Raw genomic sequence first — 21,635 nt, 5'->3', positions numbered from 1 at the left:
ATTTTCATTAAATGGAAGCTGAGATTCTCAAACGCAGCTTCTTGACTTCAGCAACTTCAGATTAAGAAAAGCACCAAATATTGTGAAACTTGCAATAAAATCATAAGAGGTACTAACACTTCACACACACAAATGATAAAGAAGAGTGTACACAGACTGGCTTCTGTAGTACAGTAACACATACTGCAGCTCGTAGGATCACCGTGCTTCTTTCTCTCCTGAGCTGGCACCTCAGGCAGTGACAAGCACACAAGTCTCACAAGTAACAACGAATTCCAATCTGAGAAAATTTTACATCATTGTATTTTTATTACATTCATTTTCATTACATTTATTCCCTCCCCAGATATGCAAGGAAAGTCACCACATCCTTTGCTTTCTGGATGCTGGGGATCTGCAGTAACATTACCGCAGCGGTTCTCTGATCCTCAGCATCTCACTATGCAGCCCCACCCCTGCCCCAAAACTACCTCATGCTTTATCCTTAAATCAAACACCAACACAGGACACAGACATACAACCTGTAAAGGCCTTTCTATGCACGAATGGCAGACACAGCAGTGGCCCTGCAGACAGGGCACAAGCGTGCAGCTTAAGGAAAGCACTGGACACATGATAGCATGCTCAAAGTAGAGGATGATATCCGAAGAGGAGCTATACCCAAGTTCATGGCACCTTGGCTTTTCTTATGCTCCTTTCACATCTGCATTTAATTGTTTGACCCTTGGGGTGAGCTGGCACCTGGAAGCCACTTTGGCTGAGCCTCTGAATAGATCAGGAAGCCCGTGAACGTGATGTACTTGCCATGGTTGCTGTAGGCACCATAGCCATCGTGCTGATGGCTGTAGAGCCAAACAGTGTCCCCATATTGCAGAGGCAGCATGATACTCTGGCTCTGCATCTCCCGCCTCTTGGAGTGGTTGTCATCATAGATCATGGCCTGCACCTCATTGTGGTTCTTCATAAGTTTCACTGACATAGTCTTAAAGGGCATTTTGCCAATGGTGAAGGAGAAATAGTATGCACCAGGTATACGGCATGAGAAGACGCCAGTGGAGGAATTGAAATCTTTTCCAATGTTCACAAACTCTGTGTCAAATGTGATTGGCTCATGCTGGTTTTGCTTGTCATCTGTCCCCAGGAGACTTTGTGAGCGGGCAACCGAAAATGCAGAGCGAGGATCTTGTTCTCTGTTTCGCTGATCAGATAACACGTGTCGCTGTGAAGCTTCATTCTGTTCTCCGGGAAGTTGCTGAATAGTGTGATGATGTGGCCCCAGCTCTTGAGAGCTAAGAGCATTCTGGAAGAAGGCAGAAGTGTCTGGATAGATTAGGTAGCCATTGAAAGTTGTATAGGGGCCCACGTTGCTGTAAAGAGCATACTTGGGGTCTCCATGTAAACGGAGCCAAACTGTGTCACCATAGTCAAGCTGCAGCATGGCACTCTGGCTGGCTACCTTCCGCTCCTTGCGGTGATGTTCATCGTACACAATCACTTGCACCTCATTCTTGTTTCTCATCAGCATGACAGACAAGTTTTTCTTTGGGTACTTCCCAACAGTGAAGGAGAAATAGTAGGCTCCAGGGATCCGACAGCGGAACAATCCAGTCTTGGGATCAAAGTCATTGCCAATGTTCACATACACTTTGTCAAAGGTAATGACCATCTCAGAGCTCCCTTCCATGCTGCTGGTTCTGGCCACAGAGAAAGCAGAGCGAAATTCAGTACTGGTGTCTGCTGGGAAGCCATCTGTAGGCAGAAAAATCATGCAGCAAAGGAATCCAAACAGGATCTGAACCTTCAGTGTCATCATTGTATCTGAAAGGAAAAAGAAGCGTATTTTAGCAGGCATCCCATTAATTTCCAGCTCATACTCCAGTTGAAACCCAGATCTGAATCTTGCTAAATAGACACAAAGGTCTACGTCCAAATATTGAGAAGTTTCCAGTGCATTCTCTGATCAGTGTATGGGACCATACCTCAGTTCAGATCCCAGCACTGTTTTGGTATTTTCCTAGCAAGAGCTGGACCTTTTTTCCCTGTACTTGTAGGAAGAAAAAGAATCTTCTCTTTTGAAAGCCTGGTTGTCCTACAGTGTGTCTGCAAAACACTCTGTTGCTTACACTGCAGAGGGATCTCAGAGCTTGCTGGGGCTTTGCCAGAGCTCCCTTTTGTAGTGCTTTTATTCATAAGACCAAGGATGAAACAAAGCCCTACACAGACCCTGTATTATACAACTGAGATACAGCTGAAGGGCAGGGAGAAGAGGACATATGCTCTAGAGATTCCTATGCAGATGCCATTGCCTAGCACTGCACTAGCTGTATCACAGGATGTGGAAGCTGGAAGCCAAGTAAGTTGGTAGACCCCTGTCATGGTTTAATCTCAGTCGGCAACTGAGCACCACGCAGCCGCTCGCTCACTCACCCCCAGTGGGATGGGGGAGAGAATCAGAAGGGTAAAAGTGAGAAAAACTCGTGGGTTGAGATAAAGACAGTTTAATAGGTAAAGCAAAAGCCACGCATGCAAGCAAAGCAAAACAAGGAATTCATTCACTACGTCCCATCGGCAGGCAGGTGTTCAGCCATCCCCAGGAAAGCAGGGCTCCATCACGCGTAACGGTTACTTGGGAAGACAAACGCCATCACTCCAAACGTCCCCCCCTTCCTTCTTCTTCCCCCAGCTTTATATACTGAGCATGACGTCACATGGTATGGAATATCCCTTTGGCCAGTTTGGGTCAGCTGTCCTGGCTCTGCCCCCTCCCAGCTTCTTGTGCACCTCCAGCCTTCTCAGTCGGTAGAGCATGGGAAGCTGAAAAGTCCTTGACTAGTGTAAGCATTACCTAGCACCAACTAAAACATCAGTGTGTTATCAACATTGTTCTCACCCTAAATCCAAAACACAGCACTGTACCAGCTACTAGGAAGGAAATTAACTCTATCCCTGCCGAAACCAGGACAACCCCATTATTCAGACAGAGTTCACCATGAATCTGTGAAAAGTGTGAAGAAACTAGAAGAAGGATTTTTTAGGGAAGGAAGGAAGGAAGGAAGAAAATGGGGAAAATGAATGAAATGAAAAAAAGAAGGAAAACAAAAGGTAAATAAAAGGCAAGTCTCCCAAAGCATGAGAGAGAACTGAAATACCAAAACCAGGGAAACAACTCCCTATCTGGATAACAGACCAGAGAGAAAAAACTTATTTGATCCTTAAAAAAGAGGGAGAAGTTAGGAGCTAATGCGATTTTCTGTTTCCAGTTTCTGTGATTTTTTTTTTTGGACTGGGGCCAAAAATCATCTATTAGTGCTTTCAGGCTGAAAACAAAACTGCCAGTCATTCCAATGAGAAGCTTCTCTCCCTGTCACCTCTCTGTGCTTATTAAAATATCATTCAGGCTGGGAGGCAACTGCCCTGTTTGCAGTCTGCCCCATCTGTCACCCCAGAACTGGTGCCTTGCCAGCCTGCAAACAATGAATTCACAGACCAGCAGAACAGGAGCAAAACATGCTACTCACTGGGGGGAGGGGTGAAGACAAATCCTGAATTAAAAAGGATAAAGGGGTAAATATTTGAATCAACTGGGATGACCTAGTAATAGAAGTAAAGCAGATGAAATCCACATAGAGTGTGAGGTGGCAATGGGATCCTGTTTTGGCAAGGTGTGATACCTAGAATCACTCACCAACAGGAATTCAGCTTGACCTACAGTTCCTGCTCTTTCACACTTGACAATAAAACCGAAATCTGAAATGCAGCTCTAATAGATATGAAGCCAAGAATGAATTATATTCTCACTTAATTACATGAAAGTGACACACTAGCAAAGTCAAAAAGAAATATCCATCCATGTCCTAATTTTACATTAGATCGCTTCTCTTGCAAACATCTCAGTATTTTCCTCCATGCCCCTGAATTCAGAATGTTCTTCCTGACTTAGCCTGCTTCTCCCGAGCACATCCATGGGACCCCATGGGCTGTACTGAAGGGTGTTGAGAAAGCTGACTGATGTCATATTGAGACCACTCTCTATGATGTTTGGAAGGTCATGGAGATCAAAGGAGGTCCCTGGTGACTGGAGAAAGGCAAATGTTGCACCCATCTTCAGAAAGGACAAGTGAGACAACCTGAGGAACTACAGGCCAGTTGGCGAGTTAGCCACTCACTTTGGTCCCTGGGAAAATCATGGAGTGTTCCTCCTGGAACACATTTCTAGGCAAAGGACATGACATTTAGCATGTGTTGATCAATTGAGGGTAGATCATGTCTAACCAAACTGATTGCCTTCTTGTGAGAAGACACCAGTAGATGTCACCTACCTTTTAGCAAGGCTTTTATTACAGTGTCCCAGAGCTGTATCCAAGTTGTGATGTTGCAATCTAGATAAGTGGACTACTAGATGGGTGAAAAACTGGCTGGGTTGTCAGGCTCAAGGGCTAGTGTTTAACATTTAATTTCAGATGTCCTCTTTAATATTTTTTATCAATGAACTGGAGAAGGAGACAGAATGCCCACTCATCAAGGTTGCAGATGACACGAAAACAGGGGGTTTGTCAATACACTTGGAGGCACAGCTGCTATTCAGAGGGACCTAGAGAGGCTGGAGGAATGGATTGAAAAGAAATTCAGCAAGGGTGAATGCAAATTCCTGTACCTGGGAGGGACTAACCCTGTGTGGTGACTAACTGGCTAGGGAGCAGTGCTGCTGAAAAGGATCTAGAAGTCCTGGAGAACAATAATTTATGCCTGAGATAGTGCTGTGCCCTGCAGGTAATGAAGACTAACAGCACACTGGGGTGCATCAACAGAATGTAGCCAGTAACCACAGGCAGTAATTATTCCCCTTTAGTTGACAACTGAGTGACTCCAGAAGAGGGCAGCCAAGATGGTTGGGGTCTGGAGCATTTGCCCTACGAGGAGAGGCTGAGGCAACTGGCCTCATTGGAGAAGAGAAAGCTTCGGGGGGTCTAGTAGCAGCCTTCCAGTACCTATGAAGAGGTTACTGAGATGACAGAGCTAGGTGCTTCACTGATGTGCATGGTGGGAGAATAAGAGACAAAGGTCATAAATCCAAAGGGGAAGGTTCAGACTAGATATAAGCAAAATAATTTAACGCTGAGGGCAATTAAGAATGGAACAGTTTTCCCAGAGAGATTGTGAAATCTCCATCCTTGGAAGTTTTCAAGACCAGACTGGATTAAGCTGTCTGCATTCAGTGTTGGCCCTGCTTTCAGCAGGAGGTAGGCCTAGAGACCTCCTAAGCCATGATTCCTGATTCTGTAACTGATTCCCATAGCTACTGCTTTCTCACAGTTGAAAATTAACTCCTACTAACCCTAGCCATGATGCTTACATGGAACTAACAGCTAACGGCAGGTCTGACAGACAGACTATCTTTCATCCAGCAAATTAATTTAAGAAAGCATTTTCAATGGAACTATTAAGCCATAGCTAATTGCCATGCACATGCTTCTATGCTGTCTTTATTTTTCCTCACTTGGCCATTTAGTTTGTGAGCTCCTCAGGGCAAAGAGTCTCTCTCTTCCCATGTCTGTACAGCATTTGGCCATTGCTACCATTTAAACAATACTAATAGGCCCTAACATCCCATCAAGAACTAAACCCCAAAGTGTCACACTGTGAGCTCAGCCTCTGGTTCAGCAGTATTATTTTTGCAGAGTGGGAAGTGCTACATCTAGCACGGCAGGCTCATTTCAGCTTCCAGCTTAGAAAACCTAGCCCCAAAGGCAAACTTATAAGGGCTATTAGATATTTCTGATTTATTCTCATCCGTTGTTATTCCAATGATCACCATGGTGTGGCCGCAGGAGAACCAGGATGACTGTGACACGGCTGCATGCTCTTGAGACAAGAAATGACAGGAAAGGATTTGGCATTTGCATTTTTAGGCACACTGACCAACCTGGTTCTAAAGCACTGTCTGTGCTCCAGAGCTTCCTCAGTGTATCCGGGAGTCAGGGAATATACTGCAAGCAAGTCACTGCTGGCCAAAAAACCACAAAAAGACAAAACAGTTTAATAAACTCTGTAGTGAATCTGACCTTATGTTCCTTCAAATGACCACTATCCTTGTTTCTGTCCCAAAGCTAATTTCTCTGTAGTAAGGTCACTTTGAAAAAGGTTGGATCACTCAGTTACAGTTGCAAAGACTCTCTGCTGCTGCAGTCCCTTATTTATCAGCTCTTCCCAATAACTTACTGGCAAGCCATTTAAATAAGGCAAGGCAGTTAATTATGCTGTGTTTCCATTAGCAAGTTGTTTCCTTGACAGCTCCCACTCACCACTTTCAGGACTATTTAGGTTCTTTATCTTTTAAAAATAATTTAGAAAGTATCTAATAACTGCTTCTCACACTAATCCAGTCTAAGAATAATTTGCCAATCATTAGGAAGACTCAGCTAGCTACAGGGCTGCCATAAACAGAGGCAACTCATGACAACTCCTGGACTTGAGTATTAGCGTAGTAAGTCTGAAAGATAAGTTTCCAAAATGCTCTGTTGCTCCCCCAGCAAATGCTTCTGGTGCCCAAGTCTTTTACTGGGATAGCTTTCTTCCAGCAGGGAAGAGACACCACCAGGGATGTGACGCTGGCCATGGACACTATGGTACCCACCTTAAGTTCATGCTATGGCGTAAGTTTTAAAACTGCAGTGAGGTAAAAGACCCAGGCCAGAGGTGAAAAGTGGGTCTTCAGCATGGGCCATGCATGTGTCATACATAGCAGCTGTGCTATTCTCATGACATTTATATATGAATCGGGGCCCTTTGTCCCCTACCCTACCATTCTTTATTGTGGTAACACCACAGAAGTATGCAATGAAGCTAAGCAGCCCCAAGGGATAAACAAGGTATGCTACTGCCTTTACACTAGGCAGTACCAACAGGGACAGCAGCCCACAGGGAAGAAGTCAAGAAACTAATTTTGGAATAGGAGGCACAAAACACATGATGGAGCTAAACAGTTCTCAAAGGCACTGACATTAAATTAATGACCTGAAAAGAAGGGGCTAAAATGGTAGTGACTCACATAGCAGAACAGGAGTTGCAAATCTTTTTTGAAAAAAAAGAGACAGAATTCGCCATTTGCATGACCCAGGAAACTTGAATAGCTCTGCTTGTTGGAGGTGATTTTTCTGCTCTGGAACAGAATCAATCCACCAGTGGAAAGACAATTAGCTTTACTCTTTCATTGAAATCCATGGATTTAGAAAAGGACTTTCAATAATAGAAAGGTCACCCCATTTCTAGACTTGCAGGCCAGATCTTCTTGTAAAACTCACACGGGTTTTCTTTTTATTCCAGAATACTAATAAGCTAGATTCCCCAGTTCTACCTCAGGCAAGAGTCCTTTAATTTCAGTGGGAGTTTTACCCAGAAGATCACTGAAGCATGAGATATGAAACAAAAGTGAAGCAGTGCAGTTGGATTAACTGTTAGTAAAAGTTCTTAAAATCCTGTAAGCGGCAAGAGCAAAGCCCTGTTCTTCCTAGGTCTCACTCTAATATTTAAGGACAGCTGCAAATGTTTCAATTATTTGAATCAGTGAAAGCCTGTGTAATGAACAGCCTTCTTGGACTACAGTTAGCAAGATTTTCTCCCCAGATACCACATATTGTCTGCTCCACTCATCCAATACAGATTAAGAGCATCAGATAATGATGCAAATGCATCACTTCTTCCAACATTAAGGAGAAATTAATTGCAGCAGATCCTCAAAAGCAAAATCTGTATAAAGAGTACTGTGTGACAAAATCAGGGATTCACTTACAGCTTTGGCCTTTCCCTGCTTTTTATGAATGTGATTTTCTGAACTCTGGAACAATCCTGAGAGGTAAAATATTGTCTGAAGCATTCAGGATGCTTTTTGGACAATATAAGCCACGCTTTGAATGACAGAACTGTATGGCATTAATATAGAAAGTACTTAATTTTAAATGTTTCCTTTAAACAAGGAGTCAAGGGAGTCCTTTAACATAATAAACCAGCTTCTGTGTACTGAAAGATCTGTGGAGAGAGAAAAATCCTTCTGAAGTGCCTCAACTCCAGGAAAAGGAAATGGAGAGACTGTATTTTGGCATAAGCCTCTAATGTTAGCCTGCACTTCAGAATATTAATTAAACCTGCTATATTTCAGCTGAAGCCCTAGCAACTCTGTTTAAGCAAAAATGATGATATATAAGATGATGTATATTCACTGATCAAAATGGAAACACGATAGTTCTGACATTAAGATTTTTCTTCCTATAACAGCATTCAAAGAAATTTGTTACACACATTTGAAGTGCCAGGGTGACACACTGTGTCTTCTGTTTTGGCTACTAGGTATATTTAAAAATATATTCATTCTGACAGACAAAGTGGTGTTTTAGGAGTGAAGATGGCTGAATAAACCCTAGGTGGGAGCAAGGAGTTATTCTAACAAACCAATGCTTTAAAATGTAATATAATGGTTTTTTTAATATTCTTTTCTAAATGAACAAATTATACAAATCCAACTCTCCACCACATACACACTCCTCAAGCAAACAAGACTAAAAACTGTAAAGCAAATAAACACACTCTAGCACTGATGAGAAGTGGAAGAACAGAAAACATTGTTAGAACATCTGAGTTTAAACTGTAGTTCACAAAATGTGTTGAATACTATAAAGTTGTTCTGTACATGCAGTTAAACTGTTGATAAGCTGTCATTGAAATCACACCAGCAGTAAGTAGTGAAAAAAACTAGCCATTGCTGGGAATGAGTTCAGTGATAAATGGTTTCTGTGAAAGCATAGGTCACAGAAGACTGGAAACCCCAGCTTGAGAAAGCCAGAAGTCTGTTGCTGTACAGTGTTTATTTAACACTGCTACCTTTAGACATAAAACACTGAGACCATTTCAACAGTAGGAATTTTTGCATGGATCCAGTTACAATTACAGTAATGCCAAAGTTAAACCATCTCTTTTCCCACCTCCAAACCTAATTTCCTTTTTTAGCCTGGTTTATGTGTGCATTTCTTTCTCCTGGTGTGCTCAAGAGATGCTGAGCCTGTGGAACAAGGCTTTGTTGAAGCATCCTGTCTCTCCAGGAGGAACTGGATTGCTACCCCAGAAGGCAGATCACACTGGCATGAAGGATTAACAGAGACAGTCTGGCCTGGAATACCAGGAGGTATTTTGATAGGTAAAAGAAAGTAACTAACTGACACTTTGGCAGCATATACCATAAAGGTCTCAGTTAAGACAGAGAGAGAGGAAGGCCCCAAAAGGCAGACTGGCCAGTGCAAAAGCTAGCTCTAAAGAGAGAGAAAGGCACAGAGACCTCAGAGAATGGAGTAGAGGGCAATTTCATTGTTCCAGGTGGCTGGGCTGGAAGCCATGTAGCAGGAGGACTTTTTCACAGAAATCCTGTTTTTTTTGCTTTGGCTGTAGAGGTAAAACCATATGAAGCACAGGGACGCTGCCAGACAGACTGCCCCAGTGACAGACCTACTGGAGTGACAGACTCCTTATGAGGAAGAATGCTGAGAACAAGCAGAACAATTCAGACTATTCCAAAGGCAAATGGGAAATTATTATTTAAAAATGAACACGACAGTTACAGGGATGATTTTATTTTAAACTTCTCACCTGGCTTAAGATACTTAAACTATGGTAATCTGCAAAGAAGTTGATAGCCTGCTGAACTGCACATTGCCAGACTCTGTAGAAGAGCTTTTAAAAGATGCTTACAGTCTAGAAGACATAGGGTAGGGGACATGCATAATAACAAGCAAATGTAGCATAAGATTTCTTACTTTTACTATGCTATTATAATATTATGAAGTCTGGGAAAAAAAAAAACCAACCAAACCCTGCAGGATTAAAGGTGCTAAAATGAAACAGTCAGCAAATAAGACGGTTCCATTTCATCATCTGACCAGCTGGAATCAACAAGCAAGATGCAGTTAGTGCCACAGCAGTGCTAAAGGAGAATGTGAAGAGGAAGGTAATGGCTATACAGACCATGAGAGACTCTCTTAAGAGGCAATGAGGGAGAATGTTCAGAAGTGTTTGCAGAAGACATTTCTGGGTTGGAGACAAAAACTGGGAACCTAAGGAAGACGCAGATGGGTTCAGCATCACAGACTACTCTTGTAATTTTTCTCTTTTAGTAAGAGTTTGGGTAGGAAAAAGATGACCATTTTTCCCAAGAACTAATGAAGCATGGGGACTTTAAAGGGTTGATAAAGAATGAAAAGGCTGTTTAGACACCCCCACTGAATACAAGCTTGTTCTTAGGTTTTCCTGAAGTGGTGGTGTAGCTCACATCCTTAGGGATATTTTGGAAAAAAAAAAAAAAAAATCTCTGCATTATAATCAATAGGGTAAACTGAGCTGTGAGTGACAAAGTGGAAAGACTAGGTGGGCAGAATGACACTAGAATCAGTACTCTGGAATCAACTCAGATTCTAACCCTTTTATGCTTTCTGTTTTATTGTTACATACCATGGCTCAGTTTTTCTATGCCACTTCCTTCTAGTGAAGGAAAGATTAGCTCTCGGGATAATCCCCACTCCTGTTAACAAATGAAAGTCTAGCAACGGTTCAGAGACTATAGGCAAGTGTTTACAGTATTTACTATAGGTAGGTATCTACAGTATAGGTAGTTATTGTTTGATTTTTTTAAACCACACTTTCCTCTATGCATCTAAGCAGCAGTTTCCTTCAATGCAGATGAATGAGTATTTTCATCCTCCAATCATGCAGATCAGAAGAGGATGTTCCTATGCTGTTCTCAGAGTTGATGCCCATTTTGACTGTCTATACATTATGGGAATCGCAACTTTTGTGTTATACCTTCCTGTTGAAGACTGTTGTACATGAGATTGTGGAGATATTATAAGAGATATTAGAACATGTGGTGTACTCTCAAGGTTTGTTCATTGTCCTCTCTGTAATGGTTTTATGTCCTCAATTTTCTTTCTGTGAGTCTGTGCTCCTGCACTTTGTATCAGCTAACATATGATTTTAATTTAACTGCTATGTAAGGTCCTAATCAAAAAAAAGAAGAAGTTTTAGATTTTTTTTGTGTGTTTTCGTCTCTAGCTGCATAGCCACACCTTCTCTTTCTCTCTCTCACTTGAGTGGGCACATAGTTCCCATTTTTCCTGGAACTCTGTGCCTGCAGTTGTTGCTTCCAACCCGTTCCCCCACTCACTGGAATGCTGCCCTCCAGTCATTGCTCTAAGACCTGCCACATCACCCACCTGGGTAAAAGCTAGAGGGAATATGCTGGTTCTTGCTGGTTGATCATCAAATCACAAGTTAGGATGAGCCTGTGGGGTCCAGTAGTTGTCCCCTAAGGGAATTAATGGATAGCTGAGTGCCAGCTGGGATTACATGCAACGACAACAAAAAGCATTTTTGTTTCCTAGTCATGTCTGAGCTCACTGACTGCTAAGAGTTGATTTAGCAATACAACCAAAGATGTTCACAAGTTGGGTAACTCTGGTCCCCCTCTTGATTACCTGCAGCTAATAAAAAACTTTCAGAACGGATGAGATTCAGTTCCCTTTGCTCGATAGATCAACTTGTAACACTATGTTTCATCACTGGAAACATAATTGCTTTGGTCTTTTTATCCATCAAAGGCTGCACTATAACATACTTTGAGAAAATGTCACATGCTATTGACTGGTATTTTCTGACAGTAAGCTTTGCAAATCCATCTGAAAAAACTATCTGTACTGGGGCATTTGCCTACAGGAATACTGCTTTTCTTGGGAGTTTTTTTTTCTTGTCTTGACAGGTAAGGCAGGAAAGCATGCTGTCTTTTAACATCTGCCATCACACTCAGCCAAAAAATCACATTCATTTCTTTTCATGCCCTGCTGTTTCATTACTGTAAAGATACTCAGAGAACACCGTGAATTGCACTGCAGTGCTGCTCTTCACTGCCAACATGCTGCAACATCTCAATTTGGAAATTCACTGAGCTCTATTTTAGTGAAGAAAGTGATAAAAGGCATTAAGATCTGTGTATCTTCCACCTCTGCTCTGGTATCTTCCTTTCTGCTCCTCCTCCTGCTGGGTCAGGACACAGGCCTGGAGCTGGAGAACTGGGAAGAAACAAGCATCATGCACTCAGCACCAAAGCAGAGCCCAGTATTATTCCAGAATGAAAACTCTGCTCTGCCAAACTCTGTTTGGGGAAAGGGAGGTGTCAGTCAAAGTCCACATAAGCTAATGAGTTATTTTTCTGGTCCTGTTGTTTAATTGTCCGACATGACAATCCTGTTGCTTTCATACCCAGTGAATTGGTAGACAGATCAAGAAACAATCATTTAAAGAATAATCATTGCATGTGACTACCCCCATTTTTGTCACCGGCCAGTCTCTTGAGACTCAGACTTCCTTTGGGTGCTACAGAAGTTCTTGATTAACAATGAAAATCCACGATACACATAGTGCTCTTCAGTATCAGTTGCTTTTCATGAATCAGGTGTATCAAATTCTCAGCCCAGTAGCATTCTTTCTTTTATGTCTACAGATCCACAGTTAAAGTAAGTTAGCAAAGTTAGTCATTGTCATGTTTGTTAATACTAACCCTTCACAATCAGCAATGTGCAGTTCCCCATTTCCAGTGGTCTTTCCTGCCAAATCCCTTGTAATGACATCTCTCTGAGGAATGCCTATAGACAGCTGGAACATGGGCCCTTTCAATTTTTTAGCCATTTTACTAACAACTATTTCTCAGAAGGCTATTAGCTGGTGCAAATGAGACATCCCAAGGCTGTGAATTGATAGCCGGTATCTTCAGGAAAACCCCAGTTTCTGCTTCTACTTTTTAAACTCTCAGTATATTTTGGTCCATGAATTTAATCAGTTTGTCATCTTCTTCAACAGGGAGCTATGAAGTTCCTCCCTTAAACCCTGTACAAGTCAAGTCTTCACAGTTGTGCTTTTGAACTTGGATTTTTCTGTGACAATCTGACACAGAGGTACTGCTGCCCACAAGTCAGAGTCTACTGCCCTGGCTGGAGGGACAGAGAGAAGCATTTGCTGAACAATCTCCTCAATACACACATAGTTTTACAAAGTTTTCCCATATCTGCTTTCTGGCTTTATATTGTTTCCAGTGTTTAAAAAATGCCAGTCCCCTCATAATGGCAGTAGAAATGCTTGTGTGACTATTTCTGTAAAACCCCATCTGCAATGGGAAGCTGCTGGTAAAAGGCTTTGGCATTACCATCAAAAAGCGCTGCTGGACACTGCTGTTCACTCATCAGTTCCTCATTCACAGTGAGAAAGCGCTCAGAGCCTGTCAAGTATTCACAGATTCCAGGCTCATCTGTGTGACCAGCCAGTTTCCTCCTAGGCAAAATTGCCTTTAACAGCTTGAAGCTGCTGCCTCTGATTTTTGCTTATAGGAAAAGAATTTTGCTAAAATGCTGAAATAATGACTGCAGCAACTCACTGGCAGGTTTTACATAACTTTTAGACCCTAACTGGACATAATATAAAAGAAAAAAAAAAGAATTAACAGGAAGGATATGGCTGCTCTGAACACTGTTATGCAGATGCTTTATTTAAAGCAGGCTTGGATATCGTTACATTGCATTAAATATGCAGCTCTTTCATACTGACAGAAGTGCCATTTGCAATGGCTTACCCAATTTCCTCACAACCACACTGAGAAATTTCAGCCATGCACCCTAAAACCAAATGTTCACATTCAGTTGATATTTCAAGCCAGTGCTCCCTCTACTCAAATTCTTTCAGCCCCCTACCTTCCTTCTAGCTACTTCTGTCTAACACCTTTCCTTTTCAAGATGATTATCAACAGCTTCCAACAGATTACTGTCTGCAGAACCCCCTCCAGCATGTTCAGTAGTTTTCTGCCCAGCCTGTCTCAGATTTCATCCCAAGTTTCCTAGAGTACAAGCCCTTCGCCTTGTTGCCTCCTCCTACTTGTAAAAAGGAGATTTTTTACATTAGCTATCCTTTGCTTTATCTCCTTCCAGAATCACCTTGTTCCAAAGCTGAACCTCCTTTAGCATCGGGTCACAGTAAGCCTTCTTTTGGATACCCTTTCTGTCTCCCAAATAAAGACTGGGTTTTGTATACTCATATGAGAAGTAAAGAAAGCAAAGGGAAAGATGGGAGAAGGAGCGATGAAATAAACTCAGGCAAAGCAATACAAGCTAATGTGAAGCACTGGTCAGTTCTTGGGTGGAAGGGATGTGAATTTACTTTGAAATATCTGGAGCATCAAGTGACTGGCTTTCTAAGCAAATCATTGTTTTTCCCAAAGTGCTCAAGCAACGATGGAAGATGGGGGCAGGCGGAAAAGCAATCAGAGCTTATACAGTGTCGTAGTTTGTGCTCATATGTCCCAGAGTAAATCAAAATATGAGGATTTCCATCAATTTATGGATAATTCCAGTGTAAGAGTGTTTAAATGACACCAGATTATAATGCTAATATGCTACAGTTCACTGAGCTCCATGAAAACAGTCTGCTAAAAAGCGCAGCCTAGTTCTTCATTTTCTCCTTGTCTTGTTCATTAAACACAGATTGTTTCCAGCAGTTGCTTTGCAGCCTTTCAGTCCCAGAGAGTACCTGTTTTCATAGAAAAAATTCCCTATTGTCTGGTCTTTATAAAAAACACTTCCACTTCTCCCAGTATGTCTTTAACTTCTCTAAGAGCTTTTCTTTTTTTCTGAGTGGAGGGGTCTAAAGCCTGGGGAGAGAGAAAAATCCATCTCCCTTTAGAGGATTAAAAAATTCTTTGGTTGGACTCAAAACGTGTTCTATTCAGGATCTTATGTGCAGCTCTCCACTGCAGCATCCAAAAGTGATGATCGTTGCTCTCTTATTTCTTTCTACCTGTCTCCTCACAGAGATCCAGCATTTTTTCACCAATGCACAGGGGACTGTCCCATTTATATTAAACAATATATGTTAAACCATGAATACTACAGGACCTAGATTTTCTCTCCCTGGAGAAATGCCTAAAAACATCAATTGTAGAATTCTGCTTTATTTTATTCCTATTCTGAATTCCATTATTTTATTTCATTTTATCTCTAAAAAAGCATTTTTGGACTATGGTCTTTCATTCAAGGAGTAAAATACTAGAAGAGTTTGTATTTTCAGTTCAGATCCTTTTGCTAACTGCCAATCCTCATTCATTTTTCTTCTTCCATATCATTGTTTTCAACATTCATTGACGCAGTCAAGCCTCTGCTCCAGGGAAATCAGAATGTCCCATTCCCTATGTCTTCTCCAAAAAGAGAGACCTCTTTTAACCATCTTCTAGCAAGCTCTTACTTTTCTTTCAGGCCCTTTTCAGAAAGAGCTGCACTGTGTTCTTGGTGCTGTGCTACCCTTGGATATCAGACAAACATCAGACCAGGGCCAGCAGACAGCTTTTATTTCATTTATATGAAATGAGCATGTTGCCTTCATAAAATGATAGAAGAATGGTCTAGAAGAGACCTTAAGATGTCAAATAGTCCAAGGTACTTTCCCATGATAGGATCACTAGCCTAATTTCATTCTTCACAAGTAATTGTCTAACTTGTTCTTAAAATGATGGAGTCTTTGCAACCTCCCCAGACCAAATATTCAACAGTTTTTATTATCCTAGGTCCTAGAAAATTATTCCTGCAGTCTAAAATAGTCTGTCTTTCTGCTACTTCTTGCTTTCTGCTCCATCCACCATGAGCCCAAGGAAAAGATCATTCCCTCCCCTATTTTGTATCTGAAGACTCTAATATTCTCCTGCCAGTTTTCTGGCCTTTGGGCTAAATAATTTCAGTTCTTTCAAATCATCTTGCAGGTCACATTTTTCAGACCTCTGATGAGTCCTGCTGCCCTTCTCTGGACTCTCTTTGGTTGAATCTCACCTGTCTCAAAGTGTAATAACCAAAACTTCACACAGCCTCCAAGCTGAGGCTTCAGCAATGCTGAACAGAGCAGGAGGATTGCTTCACATGTCTTCCAGGCTATGTCTTTTATATATCCTGGCAAGATGTTTGCCTTCATTTGCAACAGCATGACATTGACTCATGTTCAGCTTGTGATCTATCATAACACTCAGATTCTTTTCTGCAGAGTTGCATCCTAGTCATTTGCTTCTCACTTGTGCTTATGCAGTTGATTATTCCTGCCTTATTTTAGTACCTTCCATTTATCCCTACCGAATTTCATCCAGTTCTTTTCCTAGCAGTTCTTCCAATTTGTTGGAATAACTAATCTTTCCCTCCAGCATATTTCAAGTCTCACAGTTTTATGTCCCTGGCAAATGTGATACACCCACTCTTTATATTACCATCCAGGTCATCTAAGAAAACACTGAACAGAAGCAGATCCAGGACACACCGACACAGCTATCGTATCAGTTTTAAGCAGCTTGTGGCCTGTCTGAAGGACTGGCACAGACTAAAAGCACACAGATTATGAGCTCTGAATCTTCTGGTATTATTTAAAGAAGATCTTCCTGTTCAGAAAATCATGTTTACCCTGTTTATAGCCTTCTTCGCCTGCTATGCCCTGTGCCTCACCAAAGCAAATATTTAAAATTAATGTACAACCATGATCAAGAATCTCAACTTTTACTTAAAAAACCCAAATTAAGTCTCTCATTCTTGTGCCACAAAAAAAATCTTTTAATATGTAAAATGAAGAAAAGCCAATTCTGTTAGAATCTGTTGGAATACTGAAACAATGAATGGGAAAGGTGTGACCAGCTCTCTTCATAGACTTAAGGGATATATTAGAAATGTCAGCATTTATTACATTCACTGTAGTTACACCAGCAACACACACTGGAAGGGATGCACTGAGGCAGCTAGTTGATTTCAATGGACTAAACGTTTTCTTTGCCCTTGACCAAAGAACTGCAGGTTCCTTTCCTCAGAGCTCAAATGCCAGCCGTGGTGGTCACAATCAGGCACTAACAGATAGTAAGCCTTTGTGTACATAGCAATAAAGATGATCTGGTATTCCTCCTGATAACAGTGGCTTGACTCTCTCATCTGGCTCTGGCTCTCATTCCAGTAACCACTTCCATAGTCTCCCCAGATTACTTAACCCAATATGGACAGTTTTCCTGGCACTGTGGCTGAGGCGCTGGCACAGCAGAAAACATGCATGGGATGAATTAACCAGCTGGATGGTGAAAAGGGAGAAATAGGACTTCATGAATTTGTACTGTTTCCCAATGGGGGCCTAGTAATCAAATATTAGCCTCTGGAGTAGCCACTTACTGCTTGCTTTGTGATCATCTCCTGATTCTGGCTGTGTTACCTCTGCTGGAAACCTCAGATCTTTGATTAGGTGCAGCAGGAATTCCCCCTTTGTTCTCTAACCCATCTGGAGGAAGTATGCAACTAGAGAGAGGCTTTACACGGACAAGAAAGCACTCAGGGGTGGGGGGGAGACAAGGGATTGAGAAGAGAGCCAGCAGCACAGCAGTTGTGTATTACCGGTTTATCTCATTTGAGCATCAGGCAAATTTCCTTTCCTGGGATAGGGGCAAAGGAAAAGGTAAAGGAAAGCTGAAAGCAAAAAAGAAGTCCTGACTTTACTTCAGCTTAGATCTGCTGGGCAATAGGACCTACACCAAATTTCTGGGTGTCAATCAAAAAGCAAGAGCTGAAGCTTTTAATCTCTACTGGGTGAAAATCAGTCAAGTCAGGTAGCTTCTTTCAAATAACGTATGATGAACTATCAAATTGCCAAGCCTTACTGTGTCTTCCGAGACAGTACAAAGATCCTCGCCCCTACAGACTAGTCAGTAAGTTGTAATTCTAAGGCAAGTGGAACATCATTTCCCTTAACTGTGCACCTTGGAGTAGAACATACACTTCATACTTTGGGCATTTAAAAGGATAGGTGAATGGAAGAGTTGAGGAGTAAAACCCACCAAATCCTAACATCTGACCTCAGATGCTGGTAACAAAGCTCTAGACTTCAGCATTTTTACGACTCCAGATTTTTAAGCCCTATTTTTCGCTCTATTCTCATGCCTTTGAGTCAGTGTAGAGATGAGTATCTCTTGGAGGGAGATGCTTCTCAGCTGAGAATATTATATTCTCAGAGGTCCTCTCCACCTTGGAAATCTACCTTCACTATCAGATTAGTTCATTTCAATGCTGTCTACCTATAACTAACCATAAGAATGTGGAAATTTTGGCAGAACGACAGTGACCACTTGGAGGCTCACTGCATGCTCACTTTCCACTAGCACTGGCCTCTTTTTCTTTTGGTCTTCATATTATTGGGTGCTATGCACAGAAGGTTCAAATTATCTTGGCTCTTCACACCTTAGACATACAGTATTTCTCTGTGTGTCTGTGTTCATCTAGATTACTATTTGATACAAGAGCGGGTATTCCAAGAACTGGGGATCAACAATCGGCCTTGCTGCTGTTTGGAAATACGTCTATTATTAAATATAATAGCTATCATACACCTACTTGACTACAGGTCACAGTATAGTTATCCTGTATTTCCTTAAGTATAGCTGCTGCTAACCAATGCTGCTAATGGTTAGCTCCACCAACCATTCAGTACTCTGGTCTCAGCATTTTAGGAATGTAGAGGGTAATGCTGCCCCACTGGGAATCCTTATTCCTCCTTGACATAGCTTTTACTGCTATAAATTAACCCTTAAGAATGGCTAGACAAGCAAACAGCTGCCATATGCCTAGATAGGATTGCAGCCTCACTGGCAAAGTATTTCAAAGTCTTGTTACACATCATGTCCCTGGAGAAGAGAAACTGCAGAAGGTTGCAATAGCATCAGAATGAATAATTGAAGCATGGCTCATTCAGCATGTGCATAAACTGAAGGGTCACAATGCTGCCTTCTAGTCAGCCAGCAGTGCAGAAACTCACCGAGTGTCTGATAGAAACATCATCTGGAGATGCTGACCCACTTCCCTGGGATCTTTTAGGGAGTGGGTTGAGGAGATGACAGTGGGATTGCCAAATACACAGAGAAGGATTAAGCCAGATTATCTGACGGAAAATTGTACATTGCAGAATCAGCAATGTATGCGAGTCTCAGGAAAACCCCTGGGAGTCAGTTCCCCCAGGAAACTAAAGTAGACACCCATGCAAGCTTAACGCTATTTCCCACCTGAGAAACTGCCCCTGTGGGAATTTTCCAGGATGCCCTTCTCCATGGCCGGCTCCTGGGAGGTTCTCCAACCTCGGCTCCATGCTAAGCAGGGCCAAAATTTCATACCCTTTCCTTTCCCACATAAACTCTACCCATTTAATATTGGAAATAAAATGCGTGTGTGTGTGTGTTTGTGTGTAACTCACGCATTTCCCGCTATTGTTCAGCCTCTCAGTGGGGACGGAGAGGGAGCGCAGCCCGCCCGGGCGGCCGTCCGCGACCCACCCGCCGCCCCCGAGGGCCACGGGCTCGGACACCGCAGCGTGTCCCGACCGACCGCCTTCGCAGGAGCCACGGCCGCCGCCGTGAGAGCCCCGACGGCCCCTCTGCCGCCGCCCGGACACCTCTCCGTACCGACGGCCTCCCCACAGGCGCCGCCGCGGGGCAGGCCCGCCCTCGGCCCCCCTCCCACAGCCCCTGTCCGGCCGGGGGATCCCGGTCCCAATCCCTTCCCCTTCAGGTGCAGCCCGGCCCCGCCAGCAGCGGCTCCCCCGGCACGGTACCTGCTGCCGCCCCGCGGTGGCGGCTCCGCGGCGGCGGTTGGCGGCCGTTGGCGGCGGTTGGCGGCCGTTGGCGGCGGTTGGCGGCGCGGGGCTGTGCGCGGGGCCGCGGCGTTGCCTGCGCACTGACAGCTCGGGAGCCGCGGCGGCGGCGGGGGCCGGGGCTGGGGAGGGGGGCTTGGGCACCCGGGGCTCCGGCGCCGAATCAGTGACGGGAGGAGGGCCCGCGGGCGGGCGGGAGAGGGGAAGGGGAGGGGGGCGGCGGGGCGAAGGGGCTTGGCGCCCCTGTCACAGCCGGCAGCAGGTCGGCCTCCGGGAGGCGACGACGCCCGCGGGAGCTGCGGCGGGGGAGGAGTGCGAGCGCCGACACGGGAAGGGGCGGCGGGGCGATGCGGCGGTGTGAGAAAGCCGGGCTGGGCTCGCCGCTGCCTTCCCGGGAGAAGAGAGCGCTGGAAACCGGCGCCGTGGGATTATGCACCAGCCATTCACCACAGCGGCGTCTGCGGTGACAGATGGAGGCGGGGGGAGCGCCCTGCGCTGTTCCCCTCCCGGGGCAGGCCGCCGGCGGGGGCACCGGCCGGGGGACCGGGCGGTGAGGGGGCGACGGCAGCGGTGTGGGGGCGGCCGGGCCGCGGTGGGGTGGCGGGGCGAGAGCGCAGCAGTCCCGGGCGAAACCACTCGCGGAGCAGCGCTCCCACCCCGGCGGTCCTCGGGCAGGTTGATGAGGGAGAGGTAATAGCGTTAGACTAAACGATGTAACTGGGGGAAACGACGTGCTTTTGGCTGCGCAGGGCCATGTCCATGTCTGACCTTCTGCTCTGGAGATTTGCGAGTCCAAAAGCTTGTCTATAGACCAGCTGCGTTATTTGGTCCAACAAAAGCTCGTCTCTCTCTCTAGAAAGCTTGGCTTGCCTTAGATCATCACCTAACAACAACAAGGCTACTACCTGTTCCTTTGAAGGTTGGCACTGATTTTTGCTGACAGCAAAATAGCAGGCTTTTCACATTACTGTTCTATGTTGAAGAGCAAATTTGGGGTTTTGTAAAGCATGTTTATTGTTAGCCCTGTAAAATCTAACGTTGACTTCCAGAAAGAAGATGTAAAAATTTGAATGTTTAAAAAAAGTTCTAGCTCTCCAACACCAAAGGTTTTTCACTCTCCTACACCCACCTGCTTTGGGAGAAATTTAGATGCCAGTGTACTCATCTCAGAGTACAGATTGGGCACCTAGCAATGCTTCTCCTAGGGGATGGTCCAACCTTTGTTGCCCTGTGTTGACATGCTCTGCTTTCCAACCTGTATCTCCACTTACCCATCTTGTGGCAGGCACCAGGACTTCCCCCTGTTGCAGCAAGTGCTGGACTTGTGCACGGACACATTTGAATCAGTTTTCACATAACCCCTTTCCACTCCCCTACCTTCCTCACGGGGTGTCAGAGGACATGTCAGGGTGCACCCATGTAGCAGTCAGGAGGCTGAACCCCACAACAGACAGAGAATGAAAAAAAAAAAAAGAAAAAGGAATAGCTTTCCTCACAGAGGAAGAGGACTGACAGATGGAATGACCAGAAAGTAATTTCCTTTTTAGTGCAAGGATGCAATTTTTGGCATAACAAGAACTTCCTTCCGCTCTTTTCCCCAATAGCATGTCTAACGTGGTGTGCACATCATATTAAATACCTGCCACCATGCAAATCCTCCCTAGCCCTCTACCCACCAGCAGCTGCATCCATCCCTATGTTATATCTTTCTCCTTCTCCCCTCCTACAGAGCAAAACAAAGGGGACGATGACAAGCAGAATGAGACATGAGAGAGTTAGAGACTAACCCTCATGTGGTTCTGGCAGCAGCTGTCAGCTGAACGGAGTATCCTGGATGGGCTCACATCCAGCTGGTACTGCTGGCTAAACATATCTTGTGCTCTCTTAACAGCTTCTTTACACATTTCAAAGGACAG

At 44.0% G+C, this 21,635-nt stretch overlaps 1 protein-coding gene across 2 annotated transcripts; it reads right to left on the bottom strand.

Moving 5' to 3' along the window:
* Positions 1 to 286: 286 nt before the first annotated feature.
* Positions 287 to 19,755, bottom strand: C1QTNF4 (C1q and TNF related 4). 2 transcript variants are annotated; one of them, XM_076343407.1, is made up of 3 exons: positions 19,681 to 19,740; positions 5,924 to 6,001; positions 287 to 1,818 (listed from the first exon to the last, which is right to left on the bottom strand). In XM_076343407.1, the coding sequence occupies exon 3, from the start codon at positions 1,811 to 1,813 to the stop codon at positions 710 to 712; it is 1,104 nt and encodes a 367-aa protein (XP_076199522.1). In that variant the 5' UTR covers positions 1,814 to 1,818; positions 5,924 to 6,001; positions 19,681 to 19,740; the 3' UTR covers positions 287 to 709. The 2 variants fall into 2 exon arrangements, with proteins under 2 accessions (XP_076199522.1, XP_076199523.1); XM_076343408.1 differs by lacking the exon at positions 5,924 to 6,001 and having other exon boundaries at positions 19,681 to 19,755.
* Positions 19,756 to 21,635: the final 1,880 nt, after the last annotated feature.

The sequence above is a fragment of the Aptenodytes patagonicus genome, chromosome 7 (assembly GCF_965638725.1).
Source record: "Aptenodytes patagonicus chromosome 7, bAptPat1.pri.cur, whole genome shotgun sequence".
Classification (NCBI taxonomy): Eukaryota; Metazoa; Chordata; class Aves; order Sphenisciformes; family Spheniscidae; genus Aptenodytes; species Aptenodytes patagonicus.
This window is presented reverse-complemented; position numbering and strand designations above follow the sequence as displayed.

What these genes read in the sequence shown, in the direction of transcription:
- C1QTNF4 (XM_076343408.1), bottom strand. Translation starts at nt 1,813, where the DNA reads ATGATGACACTGAAGGTTCAGATCCTGTTTGGATTCCTTTGCTGCATG.